This window comes from Lucilia cuprina, chromosome 2, assembly GCF_022045245.1.
Source record: "Lucilia cuprina isolate Lc7/37 chromosome 2, ASM2204524v1, whole genome shotgun sequence".
NCBI lineage: Eukaryota > Metazoa > Arthropoda > Insecta > Diptera > Calliphoridae > Lucilia > Lucilia cuprina.
This window is the reverse complement of record NC_060950.1, coordinates 50,540,882-50,561,052: the sequence shown is the minus strand read 5'-3', so window position 1 is coordinate 50,561,052 and position 20,171 is coordinate 50,540,882. Positions and strand designations below refer to the sequence as shown.

Genomic DNA, 20,171 nt, shown 5'->3' with positions numbered 1-20,171 from the left:
ATATAAAACAATTTAATATTTAAAACAATTAAAAATTCGGTTCTAAAATTTGTGTTTTTCGTATAATATGATCAAATATGAAATACTGGAAAAATTTGTATACTTTTGTGAGGTAATTTTTTTGGATTAAAAATCAGGTAATTTAATTTAAGTAAATGTAAATTTTTCAAGTTTTAAAAGGCGTGATATCAAGCCTAAGGATTGTCAAGACAATATAATAAATTAATTTATATTTTTGCACACAAAATATATTATTAAATTTGGTTTCTTTTCATAGTTTACCTAAATTCGAATACTTATGAGAGACACTGTAAGTAAATATTTTATTTTATGAAATTTTTAGAGTTTGTCTTGGATTTTTGCTCATATCTCCATTATGTACGGACAGGTAAAGCGTATAAAAACGTTATTTTAGATTTGCCCCCTTATTCACAAACAAATTTTATATTTTATAAAAGGTTTATAAAAAAAATTTCCATACAAAATCTATTTTATAACCCGTTTATAAAATAAAAATTTTATTTGTGAATAACGGGGCAGTTACACCTACAAGTTTTGATTTCAAGTTTTTCACACAAACTGATTGTGAAAATCCATTTGAAATTGATTCTGTGACATAGGCTGCAGGCAATTTTATGTTTCAAGATGCCATTTTTCATTATATTTATTAAATTTATTCACAATATTGTTAATTTTGAATAAATTTTTTTTAATAAAATACAAATAAATACAAAAAATTATTTTCTTTTAAAGAGGAACAAAAAAGAAATTATCAAAAATTTATTTATTGTAAAATTGAAACAGTAGATGGAAAGAAAAATTGAAAAGCGAGTTTGTTTCAATTTTAAAAAGTGTTGGTAAAGTGTATTGGTAAAAAAATTAAACTTGAAAGGCAAAACCTGATCGTGTAACGTCCAAGTAAGGGGGTTGATATATACAGCAAAAATTAGCATAACACCGAAAATAGTGCTTATACTTAATAACATATATAATTAAATACATGAAATACTTTAAATACACTCTGGGCAAAACTATTTATTTAGAATTATGCCAGTCTTGTTGTAAATAGGCCATATGTATTTTTGGTATTATTTCTTTGTCGTAATAATTTATAAGCAATCTGTATTTATTTGTTATGGCAATAATGTGTGTTTCGTGGCATTGCCAACAATTAAAGCTTTGAAGAAAAAGCTAACGGTAGATGCCATAAAGCTTTAAGCTTCTAATATAATATACATACATATGTATTTATTTTAATATAATACAGTAAAATATATTATTTAGTCAAAGCAATAAAAATGTAGCGAAATTGAAAAACGGGAAAAAGTAAACTAAATAATCACAAGAATTAAATAAAATAACAAAAAAAAAATTAAAAAAATACCACAATTCTAAATATAAAAATTCAAAAAAGTTAGTAAATAATAAAAAAATAAAACATAAAATTCTACAATTCAGTGCGTTTATAATGCTTTAAGAAAATTTATATGTAATATAAAACATGTATACTTACATTATTGAAGATATTTTCATGCATATATCCAATCTAATATTTTATAAAACTTTCATTTTATAAATATAAAATAGGATTAAAAATCATTAAAAATTTATGAAAAAAAAACTGTGCAAATTAAATTGTTATTAAGTTTGGTGTTTATCAAGTGTTTTAATGATTGAAAATTAAGCAAATTGTCTTATTTTTTATTAACTGCACATATGTATATCTAGATATTAAAAGTACATACATACACATGTATTTATATAGATACATTTTTATTAAATATACTAAAGAATTATTTTTGTTTTCTTTTATTCATCTCGGCCCCAAAAAAAGAAAAATAAATCTACATATTGACGAACTAAGATGTGTATAATTTGATGAAGAGTTTTATAATTAGATAAGTTGGCATCTTATTTTTGTTTTTTTTTTTATTTTTTTGTTTAATGGTATAAACGAATTTCTATATATTATATATAGGTATGTAAGTATATACATAAAATATACTTATGTATATATGTATGGATGTAATTTACATATGTATGTATACATATACTTAAAAGAAATTGAAATGTGTCTATGTACTAGTGTCTTCTAATAAATAAATAAATATATTTAAGTGTACCCAAAATAAAAAAGAAATAAATAAATGTCTTTAACTGCAAACAAAACAAATCAAAACGAAATTGATAACAATGTTCAATAAGTGAGTGTGTATGTGTGTGTGTGTGTAAGTGTCGTCTGCCTCTTTGTCGAGCATGCGTTCCGTCTATTGTTAGAAGAACATACGAATAGAAATACAAGTTTTACTACCAACTAATCTAAAATTACCCTCTTCATCTAAGTAAATAAAATACATACATACGTATAAACATTTATTATAAAAAAATGTAAAGTAACAATCAGCAATTTAATTATAATCATTGCTTTTAATACAAAAACATAAAAAATTCGCATAATTAAACATGTTAAATATTAAACTATTGAATTTTTGATTGTATGTATCCTGTTTTATTAAGATACATGCACACATACATTGATACGCTTCAGAATAAAGTCTTTTAAAAATATATATGTATGTACATATGTATACCTGTGTATATGTATGTATAAAATACATTATTATAAATTACAAAATTTTGTATTAAATAGTTCTTCGATGAAAAACTCTGACTCAAAACATATTATTTGTTCAGGTTTAAATCAAAGACAAATTTTAACCCATACCTGGTTTCCTTCAGCTTATGACGTAGACAAAGCCCTTGATGTGAATCGAGCACTTGGGGCACGGGTACTGTTGTCACCTTGATATTCGTTTTAGCTCTAAGTTTGTATATGTTTAAACAATTTTGGAAGTCTAATCATTGGATCGTCCTGTCTTAATTGTGCTAGTCCCGTCTTAATTTTTCTAGAAAAATATGCTAAAACCGTCGCACTTTCAGCTTGTTTTTATGAATGAAGCATGAAGACTGATTAAAAGTACAAACAAATATCTTAAAAACTTATTGATGTAACTTAATAAACGACATAATTTCATGACCAACCTCACCAAAAATGCTAAGTATAAACAAACTTTAGTATATTTCTTTTATATACAAATTTTTATACCAATCAGTATTCATGAGGTATATCCGTGTGCTTTTGTATAATTGTGTGCCCACTCGAAATACATACGTATAATCACACTATCCTTAGACTTGTTGATTTTGCGGAGGCTTCTCGTCTATATTCCGATAGGCCTCATAGGTTTCTTTCGACTTATTGTTAATAAGGTCCTGTTTCCTCGAATTGTTTTATGTTTGTCAAGATAACTAAATCCAGTTTTTCATTGCCGACTACTCTCAAGTGGTACTCTCAAGTGGTCTGGTACCCATATGATGCAGAGCTTACCTCTATGAAAATATTCAGTTAAGTCTTTTTTACAAATCTAGTACGGATATTACCCTAATTGCCTTTTGGATGTCGGTAAATATGTAAACCACTATCTTTATTTTAATAAAATTTACGCAGACTCTCTGGAGAACAGTTTAGCAACGGATTCCGATGTTTGTGTATAGTAAACATCTGCATGGGTATACTTGTTCTTAAATTTACAGTACTTCATAGTATCAAAATACACGTACACTATTGTGAAAATATTAAACAAGCATGTGCAGGAGTTATAATCACACACAACTTTCCTAATTTAGAAACGGAATATTACTCGTCTCGCTAGTTGAGAGTTGTGTAGTGTTTGATATAATTAGGCAAAATCATCTTAGGCCTGGTTCACACTGGGTAACTTTTCTTGAGAAAATTTTTATTTTGTGTGTGAGAGAAAGAAATGATTGATATTTCTTTTTCTTTCTCTCACACATAAAAATCAAAAGTTTTCCAAAAAAAGTTTCCTAGTGTGAACCAGGTAGCAAAAACATCTAGAAATCTACGATTGATCAGTTCGAACTTTTACGTACAAACAGCTTTTATGCTTTGTAACCAGAGTACGGCGCTACACAACACGATTGTAAACGAACCTTCTAACAAGGGCGTAAAAAACAAAAATTTTATTTAATTGCTTCAAAGCATTCAACATAAAAAAGTTTTTTTTTAAGTTACTCAATTACAAGTTATGAAATTTATTACAAATTATGGAATACATATGAGTAAAAGCGTTTTGTTTAAATTAACACACATATTATAAAATCACTCATAAGTTGTATCGAAACATTTCGAAACAGATCATACATTATTCCGATTTGTTTTTCACTCTTAACTCTATTGTCTCTGTTTCTTTCTTTTATATTCGTTTGCTTTTACATATGTATTTTTGTGTGTAGATGATCAACTGCTTTTAAAACTTCGGCCGCACTACAGACAGTATTCATAAAATAAAAGAGTGACTTGTAAATCATTTTTTACGCACTCGTGCAGATGTCTAGTGTATAGCCTTCCAATGTGTCCAGTACACATTGATGACTTGTCCTATTACCACCTTTGGTCAAAGTTTCCAGAGCCTTGGTTAACGTAGCGATCATGCCACCACTAATACCTCATATACGTTGAACTCCCTGTAGTAGTTTGATTTCACACATTGCTCCAGAATGACGTTTTTATTAATAAGGAAACTTTATGCTATCACTTATATCATTCATCATTTGCTTTATTTTATCCTTTTTGGAATTTGCTTTTAGTCAAAACCCTCACCTATATATATTTAAAGACTGAGAAAGCTTAGAGCTGTCTCTGACTACATCCTTCTAATTCGTTTTTGCCAATGCTATATATTTGACGAATTGTCCGCCACAGAGTCGGCATGGCCAACGATATTTTTATTTTTTCATAAAGAAATTTTTATCTTGAATTTTACCTTAATTCAAAAGTAATTAAAGAATTTATGGATAAAAAACTAAATTTTCTAGATAAGGCTTTATATAGGAGTATAGGAGTATATAATTTTTAACAGTTAGTTTTGTTGCGTTTCATTGTGATACAAATGATTACAAGTGAATTTTAGACCTTTAAGACATTTTTGAATTAGTGTTTGTATCTGCAGTGTCATTTATACTTATATAAAACTTATTTGTGCAATTTTTTTGAGACATAATCATATATTTGATGTAATTATGGCATAAGTAGCCCAAATCGGAAGGTACGGTTGTACGGGGCTAGTTGAAATAATGGACCGATTTCAACCAGTCCAAATTTCGTCAAATTATCTTGAAAATTGCGGCCTGTACCTTGCGCACAAGGTTTACATGGACAGCTGGACAGAAGGACGGGCGGACATTTCTTAATCGATTCAAATTTTCTGAATCGATCTTTATACTTTAAGATGGATATAGGATCAATATTTTTGAGTGTTACAAACATCAGCACAAACTATGGTTGTGTATGGTATAAATATTTTTGGGAAGTTATTTCATTATATTACTTTTATAGCAGGAAATTAAAAATGAGTGTTTGATAGTAGGTTTTCGGACAGGCGCAAATGAATTTGCCAAATAAATTGCTTCCGGTCGTAGGCTGGCTATTTCGGAAATATTTATTAGAAGAAGTCGTTGTTGGACATACCATTCAGAGATTTTTATCAAGTCGTGATTAAGCGATTCATTCATATTGCGCCATATTGCCCCAATCTCTAGAGATCTTTGCCTATATTTGAATGAATAGGAATGGCAGAAGAGTTAGAAGTTTGACACAGAAGGTCATTTGTGAAGATAAGAAATAGGGTAGGAGAAAAAACGGACACCTGAATTAATCTTAAACTCGTTTGATGAGATCCCATCTATAACAACTCGTATAGTGCGATCTCTGAGAAAGTTCGAAATAAATCGAGTGAGGTTTTTGCCTACACCAAATGTTATAAGTTTTGATACAAGTGCACCATGCCATACTCTATCAAACGCCTTGGAAATATCTAGAGCTTTCACTTTACTTTCGTCAAAATGGTGAATGGAATGACACCATTTCGCCGAAAGGAAATCCAAAAGGTCTCCCGTAGAGCGACCTCTACGAAAGCCATACTGGCGGTAGCTAAGTAAATTTTTGGTCTCTAGATATTTGACAAGATGGAAATTTATCATACATATCTTGACTTTGGAACCAATTGCGATTGGGCGATAATTTTCAGAGTTATGAGCAATCTTCCAGCATGTAGGAAATTTTATGGCATGGTATAGGATGCTGAATAGATTAGCTAATGGAGGGGCTAACGTCAAAGAGCACTGTTTCAAGACAGTGCCGGTATGCTATCAGGTCCAGGAGACTTATTTGCTTTTTTTATTTAATTGTATGTATTTATGTATGTATTGTATTAATGGGAGTTATGTAAGATGTCATATTGACGAATATTGCATTGTGCTTTAAAAATTCTCAGAAACATTTATATACTTGTATGTTTTGCAGAAGACCACAAAAATGGGAAATGTTTGCAGTTCTGGCCAAAGCAAAAAAAAAGACAGCATATCTGAGAAGTCGGATGAGTACGAATAAATTTTTTTAATAATAAATTTTTTTTAAATTCATTATACTATTGTTTATTCATTTCTAGCTCATATAATATAAATAAAAACGATCAACAAACAGATAATGTTAACGATAACAGTGATCAAAGAAAGGCTCCGTTAGCCGACCCAGAAAATGTGCCTGATATAACAAATAATGAATCAGCAGTTATTGTAAAAGGGAATGACTTAATAGATAGTCGTAATGGTGAAAAATTGTCATCAGCAAATAAGAAAGAATCAAGTGGTAAGACCTTTTCTAATTACATACTTTGTAATTTTTTACTAAAATTTATTGACGTCTCTTTTAAGAATCAGCAACAGTTACAGCACCCAACACGGAGCCGAATACTGCACAAGCTGATGTATCGGATTCGAAAAATACGTCTACAACGTATTTGTCCATATTGCAAGGGAAACCTTTACCCGGAAGAAAGATCGAAAGGAACAAAAAAATCGTAATCTATATACTGGCTGATAATAGTCCAGAGTATAAAAAACATAAGCGCGTAGTTTACAGTCTACACAAGCAGTTGGCAAAAAAATGTCAAAGCAAAGGATTTGAGATGTTTATCTCAGATGTTCACAATGTCGATGCAGGCAACAGAGTTAGTAACTATTCACGATTGATGGAAGCAAGTCGTTGGACTCATAGTCCATTGGAGGCACAGGGTGGTCATGAAGAGGCAGCTAATTGCCTTTCGGAAATTACACGACACACTTCGTCAGCATATGTGATTCCAATATTATTTCTTGGATCATCTCTCGGCATTCCAATGCTGCCATTGACAATTGAAAGTCAAGACTTTACACAAGTTCTGACAGCGGCCAATGAAGATGAGAAAGTTCTTTTGGAAAAATGGTACATTATCGACAATTGTTATCAGCCCATGTGTCACCGCTTAAATACTGAACTTTGTAAAAATTATTCCGCTGCTCAAGATGACGAGCTGAATCTGTTGTTGGGTGTACTATTGAGACTTTTTTCGGATGATCTTAAAGATTCATACATGTCGACCGTTGTTGAACAGGAAGTCAACAATACTGTTCTTATGAGCCAGGAACTTGCAAAACGTTGTATATGGATACAGACCGGTCCACAATACATGAAAGCTCCAGAAAATGCCACTGCCTATGATCACGAGGTACTTAGACGTATGTCCAAACTTTATACAGAACTGAAGTCACACTTATCGGAGAAAAACTTAATTCGTATTTTGCCAACAATGAATATTTTGGATGACGAACTAGCCGTCGTAATTGAAAATCTCTTAGAGAAATCAATTGCATCAATATTTGAAGAACACGTTACCAAAAATAATATCCCATATAATACGAATGGAGTAGATCATGCTCTTCTAGAAGAAATTGAATTAGTTGGACATTACTCAAAAATATTAGCTCAAAACTCACCAAATTTCGATATTATGAATGATATAAAAAGGTTTGTACAAATTCTATAATCTCTTAAGTATTACATACATATGTATGTGTTATGTATGCGTTATTTACTGTTGAATTTAACATGGGAATGTCATTTCGAGTGGCCGACGTGCATTACACGTTTCTCTTAATACTTATCACAAGTTCAAATTCTCCAATAAAAAATAAAAACAGAAAAAGTTAATTCTCAGACATTGGTTGAACATGTTGTCTTTCAATTTGTAGTTAGAAGCTCTTACCACTGAACTGCTGATGTCTTGTTCAAACAAAGCTCTAATTGTTGTTTTGAATAGCATGTAATTTTTGTAAATTTATCAAATGTGAACTATTGATTACAATGTAGTTTACATTTAGGAAAAATATCGACCGTTTTATTTACCACAGGTAAATAAAACTAGCGAAATGTGCAAATTAGCACTTTTTGTACTAAAATGAATGTTTGATTTAAATATCGGTATTAGACTAAGATTTTCGAAAATTATCAAACAATCAGTGATACATCGAAATAGTTGTGAGGTTGCTATACGTATTGTAATACTATTTCGCTAGAGTCATTAGAGCATTAATATTATTTAGTTCTTCTTAAAGTTGAAAATTTATTTTAATCCATATTTTGGAAAACAAAGTGCCGAATGGAATGAGGTTTACATGGACATACAAACGGACATCGCTAAATCGACACAGAATGTAATTTTTAGCGGATTGGCATACTTTAATGGGGGTGTAGGATCTATATTTTTTCGTGTTACAATCATCAGCTCTATAGTGGTGTAGGGTATAAAAACTCAAAATTAAGTATGCTTCAAATTTATGAATAATTTCAATTTGTTGCATAAAACTATCTTAAAATATTTTGTGAAGGCATTGAACCAAATGTGGGTCGCTTTGCAGGAAACGTTGTATGATTTCTGCGCATAAATACATGTAATATTGATTCATGTTCAAACTAATTACTGTAACATTATCATTTAATTGCAGATACATAAAAGACAGCACAGCTCATCCCTTAGTAGTTTCCGGGCCAAGCGGTTGTGGTAAAAGTGTATTTATATCAAAAATTGTTGAAAATATACATAGATGGAAGCCTGAACTAAATCTAGTGTTAAGGTAAGAATTTGGATTTTCGCAAATCAATCAAAAATAAATATAAAATTATATTTAAATGATAAATGATTTTATGTATAGATATGCAAATCTTGGTGTTAGATCATCTGATCTGGTCTCCGTGTTGGGTTCAATTGCTTCTCAAATGTCGATTTTGGCCCACGGCCATCAAATTAAAATGGAACATGTAAGTAATGCGTAAACATACATATATTTATGCGTAAATTAAAGTGCTTCAAATTGCGAATTTTGCGCGTCCATACTCTTAAATTTTTCTTTGTACGCAATGTCTGTCAAAAATTATGCTGAAAGGATCTATATTCTTCCATTTTTACCCAAAATTACTAAATTTTTACTCAAAAAATAGTAACGTGCACATAATAAGTATTTCAAAAATATATTTTAAAATTTATTGCAAATTTCCCAAGCCATGTTTATCACAGCATTAGAATTTGAAATGTGACAAAATTAACATTTTTAAATAAACTTTAAAATGTTTAAGAGATCTCATGGGGATTGTTGGACAACAGATGAGGGAAAACAGAATACGTATTAATTTCTTACTGATGTTTATTTCAAATAAATTATTTTCAGATTATTATATAGTAGTCTATATAATATAAAATATATGTATATTCGATGTTTTATTCACATCGGACAATCTGAACTCATCAACGATGGAGTTTAAAGGTCAAATTTCGTATTAAGATTATTTAGTAATTAGAGACAATAGAATATAATTTTTATATCTACTGATATGTTAAAAAAAGTTTTGATTTGTAATATCTTTTCCTTCTTTTAGACTATCGAAAACTACTCGAAAGTAATACAGGATGTTATCAAAAGCACAAAATGTTTTTTTGTTATTATAATCGATTCAGTGGATGACATTATGGATGGAATTAATTTAGAGTGGCTTCCTATTAATTTGAGCAACATGTGTAAAATAATTTTAACCTTGACGGAGAATAACAATGAGGAAAATCCTTTGATTGAAAAACTCATTGAAACGGGAATTCCAAATAGGTGTTTCATCAAAATGAAGCAATTCAGTGAACGGCAGTGGCAGGATATTCTAAGCTCTGGCGGTGGTGATTTTTATGCAGCAAATGGGGCCATTAAAATGCCACAAGAATGGAAAATGTTACATGGTAAAACACCTTTTCATGCTAAATCTCTGTGGTGGTTAGCTTGGCTGGGCCATACATCTATTTCAATGACAGACATATCCGAAATGTTAGGCAAAATTTTGCAGGTTATGGAATCAAAATTTTCAAGCGACCATTCAGAAATAATGATGCTAATACTATCACTATCAGAATGGGGTATAAGAGAAAGCGATTGCATTGACATATTTCACAGAATAAGCCAAATTGATGCGCAGGTCGCATTTAGGGTTTGGTCGAAGTTTTGTTGGCTCATGGGTCCAATGCTACTAACAATAAGAAATATAAGAATTGCTGATAAATCATTTCGGAATGCTATTTTATCAAGGTATAAAAGTAAACACGCACATGTCCACCAAATTATACGAGAATATTTTGACAGACAAGAGAACTATTTCACGGGCTTGAAGGAAATAGTTCCTATGTAAGTATTTCACTTTTTTCCAGTCAGATGTCTTTAAAACACACTTCTTAACAAACATTTCAGATATAATTATCAAAAATTCTTAAAGTTGCCTTACCATCACTTCTGTAATGTAATGGAAGATCATTTAGGACTAAATAAAGTTGAAATACTATTCCACTGTTTTTACTTTACTGAATTACAATGGATGGCTGATAAAGTGCACGCTACTGGACCGGCACACCTAATGAGTGACGTATTGATATCTGAAAAAATATCTGGTACATCTGATCAGCCATATGTACATATTCGTTTGTTAAAAGATTTCCTTAAAAAATATATGCATGAACTGAACTACGATGGTCACCAGTTTTTCACGCTCATAAAATTCTACATGAAATCTCGCATTAGGGAAGATCCGTCATTGAATGATGATCAAATAATTCGGTCATGGCTGGAATGTACGAATGAATTGGAAATTCCATTCCTAGACATAATTAACACAAATTTTGGCGATGAACTTCAAACTGGAAAAATCAGTTACGACGTAATAGTTAACTTGCCTCATCCAGGATTTTTTGTCGCATCAATAAGCACAGAGAGAGAAGAAATTTGCATATGGGATGTTAAAAGTTGTTCGCGAGTTCGCATTCTTAAGGGTATTCCACAACCAACAGCCATGTGTCCATTCGGTACATATAACGCAGCTGTATTGTGCAGAAGAGAGATCAAAGTAATCAATTTGGATGATGGTAAATTTAAGGTAAGTTTAAAAATTAATTTTTACTATTCTTAGTAATGAACTCACAAAGCATGCAAAAGGGAAAATAAATCCAGGGGAATAATTGTTCCTGAATAAGCCTGACTATTTTTTTTAACAAAATCTCTTTATTCATCCCTAGTAATCATGAGTCTACTTTTGTTTAATTTCTGAGCATTTCTTTATGTCATTTCAGGTTGCTCTAAAAGGTGTTATGAATCAAAAAATGCCATATTTTGGATTGCACGATCAAAAACATTTGGTTTGTTTGTCACGTAATAGGATGTATGTTAATCTGATGAATTTAGATTCTGGAGATTGTGTTACTACATTCAAAGCCGGCGAAGATCGTTTTCTGAATTCTCTGCTAGTATCTGGAGATGGAAGGTAATAATATACACATACATACGTACATATGAATATATCGATATTACTATATCTATATTATTACAACACGTTAAAATAAAGTTGATATACATATATGTATTTCTGAAAATAAAATTTGTTTTTTTATATTAATATTTTTAAGGATTCTTGTCTGTGGAGATGAAACACAAAAACCATTCCCTTTATTAGTATGGCACTTAACACAGCGAAAGTTGCTTTATGATCTGCGGATACCACATCATGACTTTATAACATCATTGTCCGCCATAACTCATGAAGGGTCTTACGTATGTGTGGTTGCAAAAGAATTAAATGAACCTACACCAAATTTTATTGTTGTATACGATTTGCAAAGTGGAACCCTATTTAAGAAATGGAAACCAACATGTAACACTGTGTCATTGGCAATCTCTCAAGTCAATGCATGTGTTATTGCTGGTCTAGAAGATGCAAAAATTCTAATTTGGGACTTGGTAACGGGGAACTGTCGATCTACGCTTATAGGACACAATGCTCCGGTCACAAGTCTTAAAATAGACCCCATGGGAAAAGTACTTATGTCGACAGATAAAGAAGGTCGCGATAATGCTTTACGTCTATGGGAACTTAGTACAGGTAAGAATATAACATTTTATACATATTATACAAGCCAAATAATTCTGTTATGAACAAAGTATAACAAGTAGTCCAACTCTCACATATTGGAAATTACTCTCTCACATCTACGAGTGCCTTGTGAAATCGACTCTGTTGAATCTTGTTTTACAAACAGAGTTTAAATTTTTGGTATTGAAAATTCAAACAAATTTAAAATTGTAATTTTTTTATAAAACTATGTGTGTTTAGAATGCACTAATACAAATACATTTTTGTTACCAACACATATTTAGCGTTAGGTATTTTTTCATTAACACATGCTTAGAGTTAGATACTGATGTCAAAGAGTCGGACTACTTGTTATACTTTGGTTATGAACTTATTATTACTAGCATACACAAATCATTTAATCGAAATTAAATGAATAATTCCGATTATACAAATATGTATCTAAAAACTTTAACTTGAAAATACAGAAACAAAACACCATCAGATATGTAATGCACTCTACTCTCTTTTATCAATAAGCTCTTTTGATACAATTTTTTCTTGCTTTGTTTGTTTTTTTGGCTTTTATATATTAGTAACAACTTTAAACGCTTATAATTTCAACAATTCTAAACCGATCTTATTAATATATATATTGTGCACATCTGAAAAGAAAATCCTTTCAAATTATATATTATTCGCTAATGTCGGATGTATACTGTAGGATAAAACAATTTTAATGTACACAAAAATCGTGCAACTCATAGCATAGCTTCCGTAGAATGTCCACATAGACATCCAGATTAGAAAAGCACACACTTTCAAATGTACTATAATCATATTAAAACTGATGATAATGCAATAATTAGTCATAACTCTTATATAACTCTTTCACGTACACGGGACACTGGTGTCCCAAGATTTTTTTTCTCGATTTTGAGCGTAATTTTGAGTACAAAGCTACAGTAATTGGTTATTTCCAAAGAAAAAAGTTATTTTTTTTAGAATTTGATGTCACTACGTGCTAAAAAGGATAATATTCTGCCATATTCTTTTTTCAACTTTTAATCAAAAATTATCAATATACGTCAAAATAAAGTGTGTGGTGAAAGGGATAAAGCCGATATCAAAAATTTTCAACACATTTCTTAAAAAGATTATTTGTTCAATTTATGTCACCTACCAGCTGAAAAATGCAATAAATTGCATAAATATCACATCATTTTTTATAACAATATTTCACATTTCGACGGTTGCACTTGAGAAAATTAAATTGTTTTTGTAAAAAAAAAACAAAAAATTTTGTAAAACACTTCTCTTTGCGTTGAATATATTTTCATACAAATTTCACTAGTTTACAACGATTTTGCTCATGATAGTAAACTTATATGGATATCTTTACTTTGGCCCTCTAAAACCAGAAAAAATATTTACAAAAAAAAACTAGGACGTCAATTTTTGAATTATTCGTAAAGAAAATGCTAAAAAAGGGTTAAATTTGGAGAACAAAATTAATTATTTACTGGTCTTCCTCACAACTCTGTAAAAATGGATTCCTGTCACAAATATATTAAAAATTACGTTGCAATAATCTTAAATCTTGGTGATTAAATGCAATTTTCATTACACACACTTCCAAAAGTTTTTCGAAAAAATGTAATTTGGAATGTAAGAAATGAGCTATAAGGGGTAAATTCAGATTCGTAAGTTTGTAATTCAGGAATAAACTATCAATAATTTTTTAATTTTTTTTTAATTTAAAAAATATATCAAATTACTAAAAATCTTCCAAAAATAAAGAAATCTGATAAAAAGTGGGTTAATGAAGACGTAAATTTTATATTATTGAAATCCCAAAAATCCATTTCATTTTCAAATATTTTTCCATCACTACTGAAGAAGGATGCTTAACAAAAACCACTTTATCTCAAAATTTCGGAGTAACTATTATTTCAACAAATATTTTCCGATAAAAGACTATTTAATAAAATGTTAATATTTGTTTATAATGATAAAAGTCGAAATTTAATTTTTAATGACATTTAGTTTTTGAAGCGTGGTAGACTTTTTGATAGAAATGTCCATATGTATTTTCTCTATGGTAGTTATAACTAGAAAAAAACACAATAGATTCAACAACGTGATAACTTCTGCTAATTTACTGTCTCTTTAAGTTATTATATTTAGTTGTATTCAGTGTTTCGCACTAAAATTTTATTTCTAAGATTTCATACAAATTTTGGAAATCTTTAATTAATTCTTGATTATCTTCTTTTTATATATGGGGCATTTCACGTCAAGTGAACCAACTTTTGAAATCGATGTCTTCCGATCGCGATGAAATTTGCACCATAGTTAGTCGGTTAGTCGGTCAAAATTTGACATTTTGGCCATGCAGGTGTTTTTCTCATCCATGTAACCTATTACCTATTGTTCTTAGCAAAATGTGTCCCAAACAGTTTAGATAGCTATTTATGCAATCTTTTAAAAAAAATTCAATAAAATATTTTTGATTTTTTTTAAATCAAAAACATTTTTGACTTTTTTCAAAATGGGCCCTTTTTATTTTTTTTATTTTTTTTTAAGAAAGCTTAAGTCTTTTCCTAAGCGTGCTATATGGTCGCTTAGTGGGATGCGAGTGGGATATCCATCAAAAAAATATTTTGTAACTCAAGATTTAAAATTTTTTAATTTTTTTGAAAAATCAAAAACTTTGACTTTTTTAAAAAAATTGACCCATTTTTTAATTTTTTTTTTTTGCTCAGAAGAAAGCTTATGTGTTTTCCTTTCCATTTGTCGCTTAGTGGGATGCGAGTGGGATATCTATAAAAGAAATGTTTTGTAACTCAAGAAATACAATTTTATACTTTTTTAAAAAAACAAAAACTTTTTTGACTTTTTTCCAAAATAGGCTCTTTTTTTATAAATTTTTTTCTCAAAAAAAAACTTATGTCTTTTCCTTTAAAACCTTTTTGGTCGCTTATTAGGATGCGATATCTATAAAAAATATTTTGTAACTCAAGATTTAAAATTTTTGAATTTTTTTGCAAAATCAAAAACTTTGTTGACTTTTTTTTAAATTCACCCATTTTTATTTTTTTTTTGCTCAGAAGACCCTTTAACACCCTTTTTGTCGCTTAGTGGGATGCGAGTGGGATATCTATAAAAAAATGTTTTGTAACTCAAGAATTACAATTTTTTAATTTTTTTTTTGAAAAATCAAAAACTTTATTGACTTTTTTTCCAAAATGGACCCTTTTTTATTAATTTTTTTCTCAAAAGAAAGCTTAGGTCTTTTCCTTTAAAACCTTTTTGGTCGCTTAGTGGGATCAAAATAATGTTTTTAAATTGATTTTTTTCATATTTGTGTGTAAGTGTTTCTAAAACCTTAAAAATAAAAACCACAACAACTGACTGATAATAGCCACTGGAGGGGTGCAATATGAGGCCGACCGCTATTAATTTTCCACCCCAAAATTTGTCTGAATTTTTATCTTGCGGCTTTTTTAGTCAATCCTGGAGGTAGTTTTCAGCGCCCGTGATTTTCATTGTTAAAATATCAGGTGCTGAATCTAAAGAAAGGATTGACAAAAAAAGCCGCTAATAAAGGTAACAAATATGGAGGATAAAAGTATAGATATTTGAAAATTTTAAAACTTCATAAATTAAGTGTAAAAATAGTTATTATATAAATTGATCTATTGTGATTAAGATTAAATTTTACTAAATTATTCATCTTTTTATTATTATAATATATTAAATTAATTATTATTACAAATAAATAACAAAATTAAATTATTCAACATTTCCATAGAAAAAAAGTGATTTTTGTTCCTGAGGTTAACATATTATGGGTATTACAGTATCGAGGCTATGAAATTTTAGTTGGGTATGTTACATACCATCGGAAAGTCTAATGTGTCTAGTTTCTCTGCGTAAGTTTAATTTTTAAGGTTTACACACAAAAAAGTCAAAGCGACCATATAGGACGCTTAAGAAAAGACTTAAGCTTTCTTAAAAAAAATAAAAAGGGCCCATTTTGAAAAAAGTCAAAAATGTTTTTGATTAAAAAAAAATCAAAAATATTTTATTAATTTTTTTTAATAAATATTTTGCATAAATAGCTATCTAAACTATTTGGGACACATTTTGCTAAGAACAATAGGTAGTAAGTGTCATGGATGAGAAAAAACACCTGCATGGCCAAAATGTCAAATTTTGACAGCCTCTAACTTAGAAAGTTCACGAGCGATCTTGTTGAAAAATTGTGTCTGAATTACTATCCAATAGAACTAACTATGGTGCAAATTTCACCGCGATCGGAAGACATCGATTTCAAAAGTTGGTTCACTTGTCGTGAAATGACCCATATATAAAAGAGTAGCGGTACTGACTGACTGATTCATCATCGCACAGCCCAAACGGCTGAGCCCCTAATCATGAAATTTTGACAGTAGATGTGTTTTTGGTTATGTAGATCCACTAAGGAGGGATTTTTGGAAATTTGTACATTAACGGGTAAAAAGGGGAAAAACGGGTAAAACAGATTTTCTTAATTATCTTACACAATATTAGTGATACAAGAAAAATTTTAAATGCACATGTATCAACTTTCAAAATGAGCCGATGGGTGTCTGGCACTTTTTTGAAATTCGTATTTTTAAGGGGTAAAAATATGTAACAAAGGTGATTTTGGTACCTTTTTGAAAGCACAATTTTTCTGGAACAAATGAATGCAGATTTGAATCGTTTGAGTATTATCTGTGATATGTAGATTTAAATACGGAACTTTATTCTCGAAAAAGTATATTTCTAAGCGAAAAGGGTAAACATTGTACTCTTTTTATTAGTAATTTCCACTTAGGTGAACTTTGTTCCATTTTTAGTACACTTTCTCTCTTGAAATGATACTCTATGTATGTTCTTTAATATGAACTCAAAACACATGATTATTAAATATAAACGGTCCTCATTGAATAAGATTCTTTAAGATACAACTTTTTAGTACTTTTTATCTCATAAATTTTACTTTTTTAATTTTCTAAAATATTCAACCTAGGAACATTAATTTTAACATACATGATCTTGACTGAATAATATTCTGTAAGTGGGAACTATTTGGTACTTTTCTATTCTTCAAATGGTACCTTTTATTTAATCATAAAATTTTTGATTAAATGATCTATTAGAGGTATTTTATGGTACGTTTTTTCAAATATTACTTTCAAAATTTTCTATAATGTGGAAGCTAAATGAATGAAACTAAAAATACAAGCTTCTTACTGAATGCGAATTTAATCACGCGATATTGAACGTATAAAACTGAAACATTAAAAAAATGTTTAATCAATTTTAATTTTCTATAAAAGAAAACAAAATTTTGAATGTATTTAATTTAAGTTAGGGTAGCGAAGCACCTAGGGTATGCTAGTTTTTCATAAAAAGATAGAACTCCGAGATATTGAATACTGTATTTTGAAAAAATTAGACCTTGTTGTAATTTGTTTATTTTTTTTTATTTTACAGGAAAATCATTAGCTGTCTTCAAGCCTCCTGGACAAATTTCAGCGTGTGAAGTTCTACCAAATTGCACTTATATCATAGTAGCACTGACCAATAAAACTGAGCTTTTAACATTATCATTAAATAATTTCGCTATGGATTTAACTCCCGACGACAGTCTCTATGTCTTATATGGCAATCAGGATAATCAAAACAAAGTTTTCCAATTAAATTCTGAACCAAACTAATGAGTTCACCGTCTATTTTTATTTGACATTTTATAATTCATTGAGCAATTAGATAATTTAAAATTAAATCAATTATAGATTATAAAATTCATTTGCTGTACCATTCGCAGTTAAGAAGATGAGAGCATTTCATTTAGTACGAACCAAAAAGAGAAAAATGCATATTCCTACACCCATCACTTTTAAGACATAGCAGATTTTTTTTATTAAAGTTGTACATACTTACGTATGTATGTATGTATGTATGTATATATGTATGTATGTCTGTATGTATGTATGTATGTATGTATGTATGTATGTATGTATGTATGTATGTATGTATGTATGTATGTATGTATGTACATTGAATTAAATAACTTTAACCATCGGAAATTTTCATTTTGATTTAACCCATGAACTTACAGTAAGAAATGCAGATACATGTATAAGATGCCTTCAGCATTACGTTGCACAATTTTATTCGGAAATACATACATACATACATACATACATACATACATACATACATACATACATACATACATACATACATACATACATACATACATACATACATACATACATACATACATACATACATACATACATACATACATACATACATACATACATACATACATACATACATACATACATACATACATACATATTGCACATTATTAAATTTATTAATTTCCAATTAGTTTAAGTGAATAAAATGAGACAAAATGCAAAACAAAAACGTACACACAATATTTAAATTAATTTTTAGATTTTTAGTTAGTTTTATTTTATACATTTTAATGTATATTTAGCAGAAATAAACAATTCACAAACTTAAAACTGCATTTATTTAGTTAAAAATTTAAAATAGTAAATATAATACAAAAAAACATTTGTATAACAATCATTAATGTTATTGTAACCAAAATATAAAAACAATTATTAATTATACAATTACTGACTACAACTTAATACTACTACTATTTTACACGACACGTGCATTACTAAGACTAAAAGAAAAAAAAACTCGTAAACTTTGTAAATAAAATAAATAAAAAAGAAAATATAAAGATAAAGAATCAGCTGATGCATAAACATAAATCATACAATTTAATGTAAATGTTCTTACCTAGTATAAATGTTTGCCATAATAAATTCCTTCAAAATAAAATCTTATTCCATTTGAGTATTAATTTAAAAAAGTGTTAAGACCAAGTCCGTTTTCAATTACAGTATATACAGAAAGTATGTTGCATGCATGTAAATACTTTCACACAAATTTGGACTAAAAAATGTGTTTTCTTCCTAATGTTACTAATACCGAATTGATATCGAAGATGATTTCTCAAACGTACCAATCGACACTTTTATCCAACTTTTAGAATATAGTGTTTATTTTATTATAAAAAAGAAACGTCAATATATAGCTTCATGATTTGCTGTAAGTTTAATTTTAGTAAAACTATATACTTCCTGCAAATATTTCTTTTTCATAAATTTTCGGTGTGTGCGACCGACGAGTGTTTTAGTGTAACACTTTTGCTAAGTTTGTCAATTCCGTGCTAAACAAGAATCAAATTCTTAGTCGAGTTAGCTATGTTTGTCTGCCCAAACGCGCTCACGTTAAAACTAAGCAATTAAACGAAAGAAATCAACCAATTTCTCCGAAAATGTTCATTGTTGTCCAAAGCAGTTTGGAATTGAAAATTAGCAAAATCGCTTCACAACGCTAAAAGGTATGACAAATTTTTTTTTTTTTTTTTCTTTGTAATTTTTAAGAAGTTTTCTCAGAAACTACAAAAGATAATTCGATGAATTGTATGTCTGTTCAATAACTAAAAGTTGTTACCAGTGTAGCCAGGTCGAAATTAGTCGAAAGGTTCCTACATCTCTTTCTTTCATGTTAGACTTGTTTCACTTTTGTTGAGAAACTTTTAATTTTGTGTGGGAGAGAAAGAGATGGTTGATATTACTTTCTCTCACACAAAAATCAAAAGTTTCCCAAAAAATGTTTCCTAGTGTGAACTTAGTACCAAGTAAGTACATGATAAAATCGTAACATTAAATTGCACTTTAGATTATCTTATACAGAGTTTCATAGCAGCAAGAAT

General features: G+C 29.4%; 1 protein-coding gene across 1 annotated transcript; it reads left to right on the top strand.

Annotated features, from left to right (window-relative positions):
- The first annotated feature begins 1,314 nt into the window (after nucleotides 1–1,314).
- On the top strand, nucleotides 1,315–19,236 carry LOC111679120. Its single transcript, XM_023440620.2, has 11 exons — nucleotides 1,315–1,413; nucleotides 6,383–6,459; nucleotides 6,528–6,727; nucleotides 6,793–7,924; nucleotides 8,902–9,030; nucleotides 9,109–9,214; nucleotides 9,830–10,617; nucleotides 10,681–11,359; nucleotides 11,553–11,743; nucleotides 11,886–12,358; nucleotides 17,855–19,236. Exons 2-11 carry the CDS (start codon nucleotides 6,395–6,397, stop codon nucleotides 18,076–18,078), a joined length of 3,987 nt encoding a protein of 1,328 aa, XP_023296388.2. The 5' UTR covers nucleotides 1,315–1,413; nucleotides 6,383–6,394; the 3' UTR covers nucleotides 18,079–19,236.
- Nucleotides 19,237–20,171: the final 935 nt, after the last annotated feature.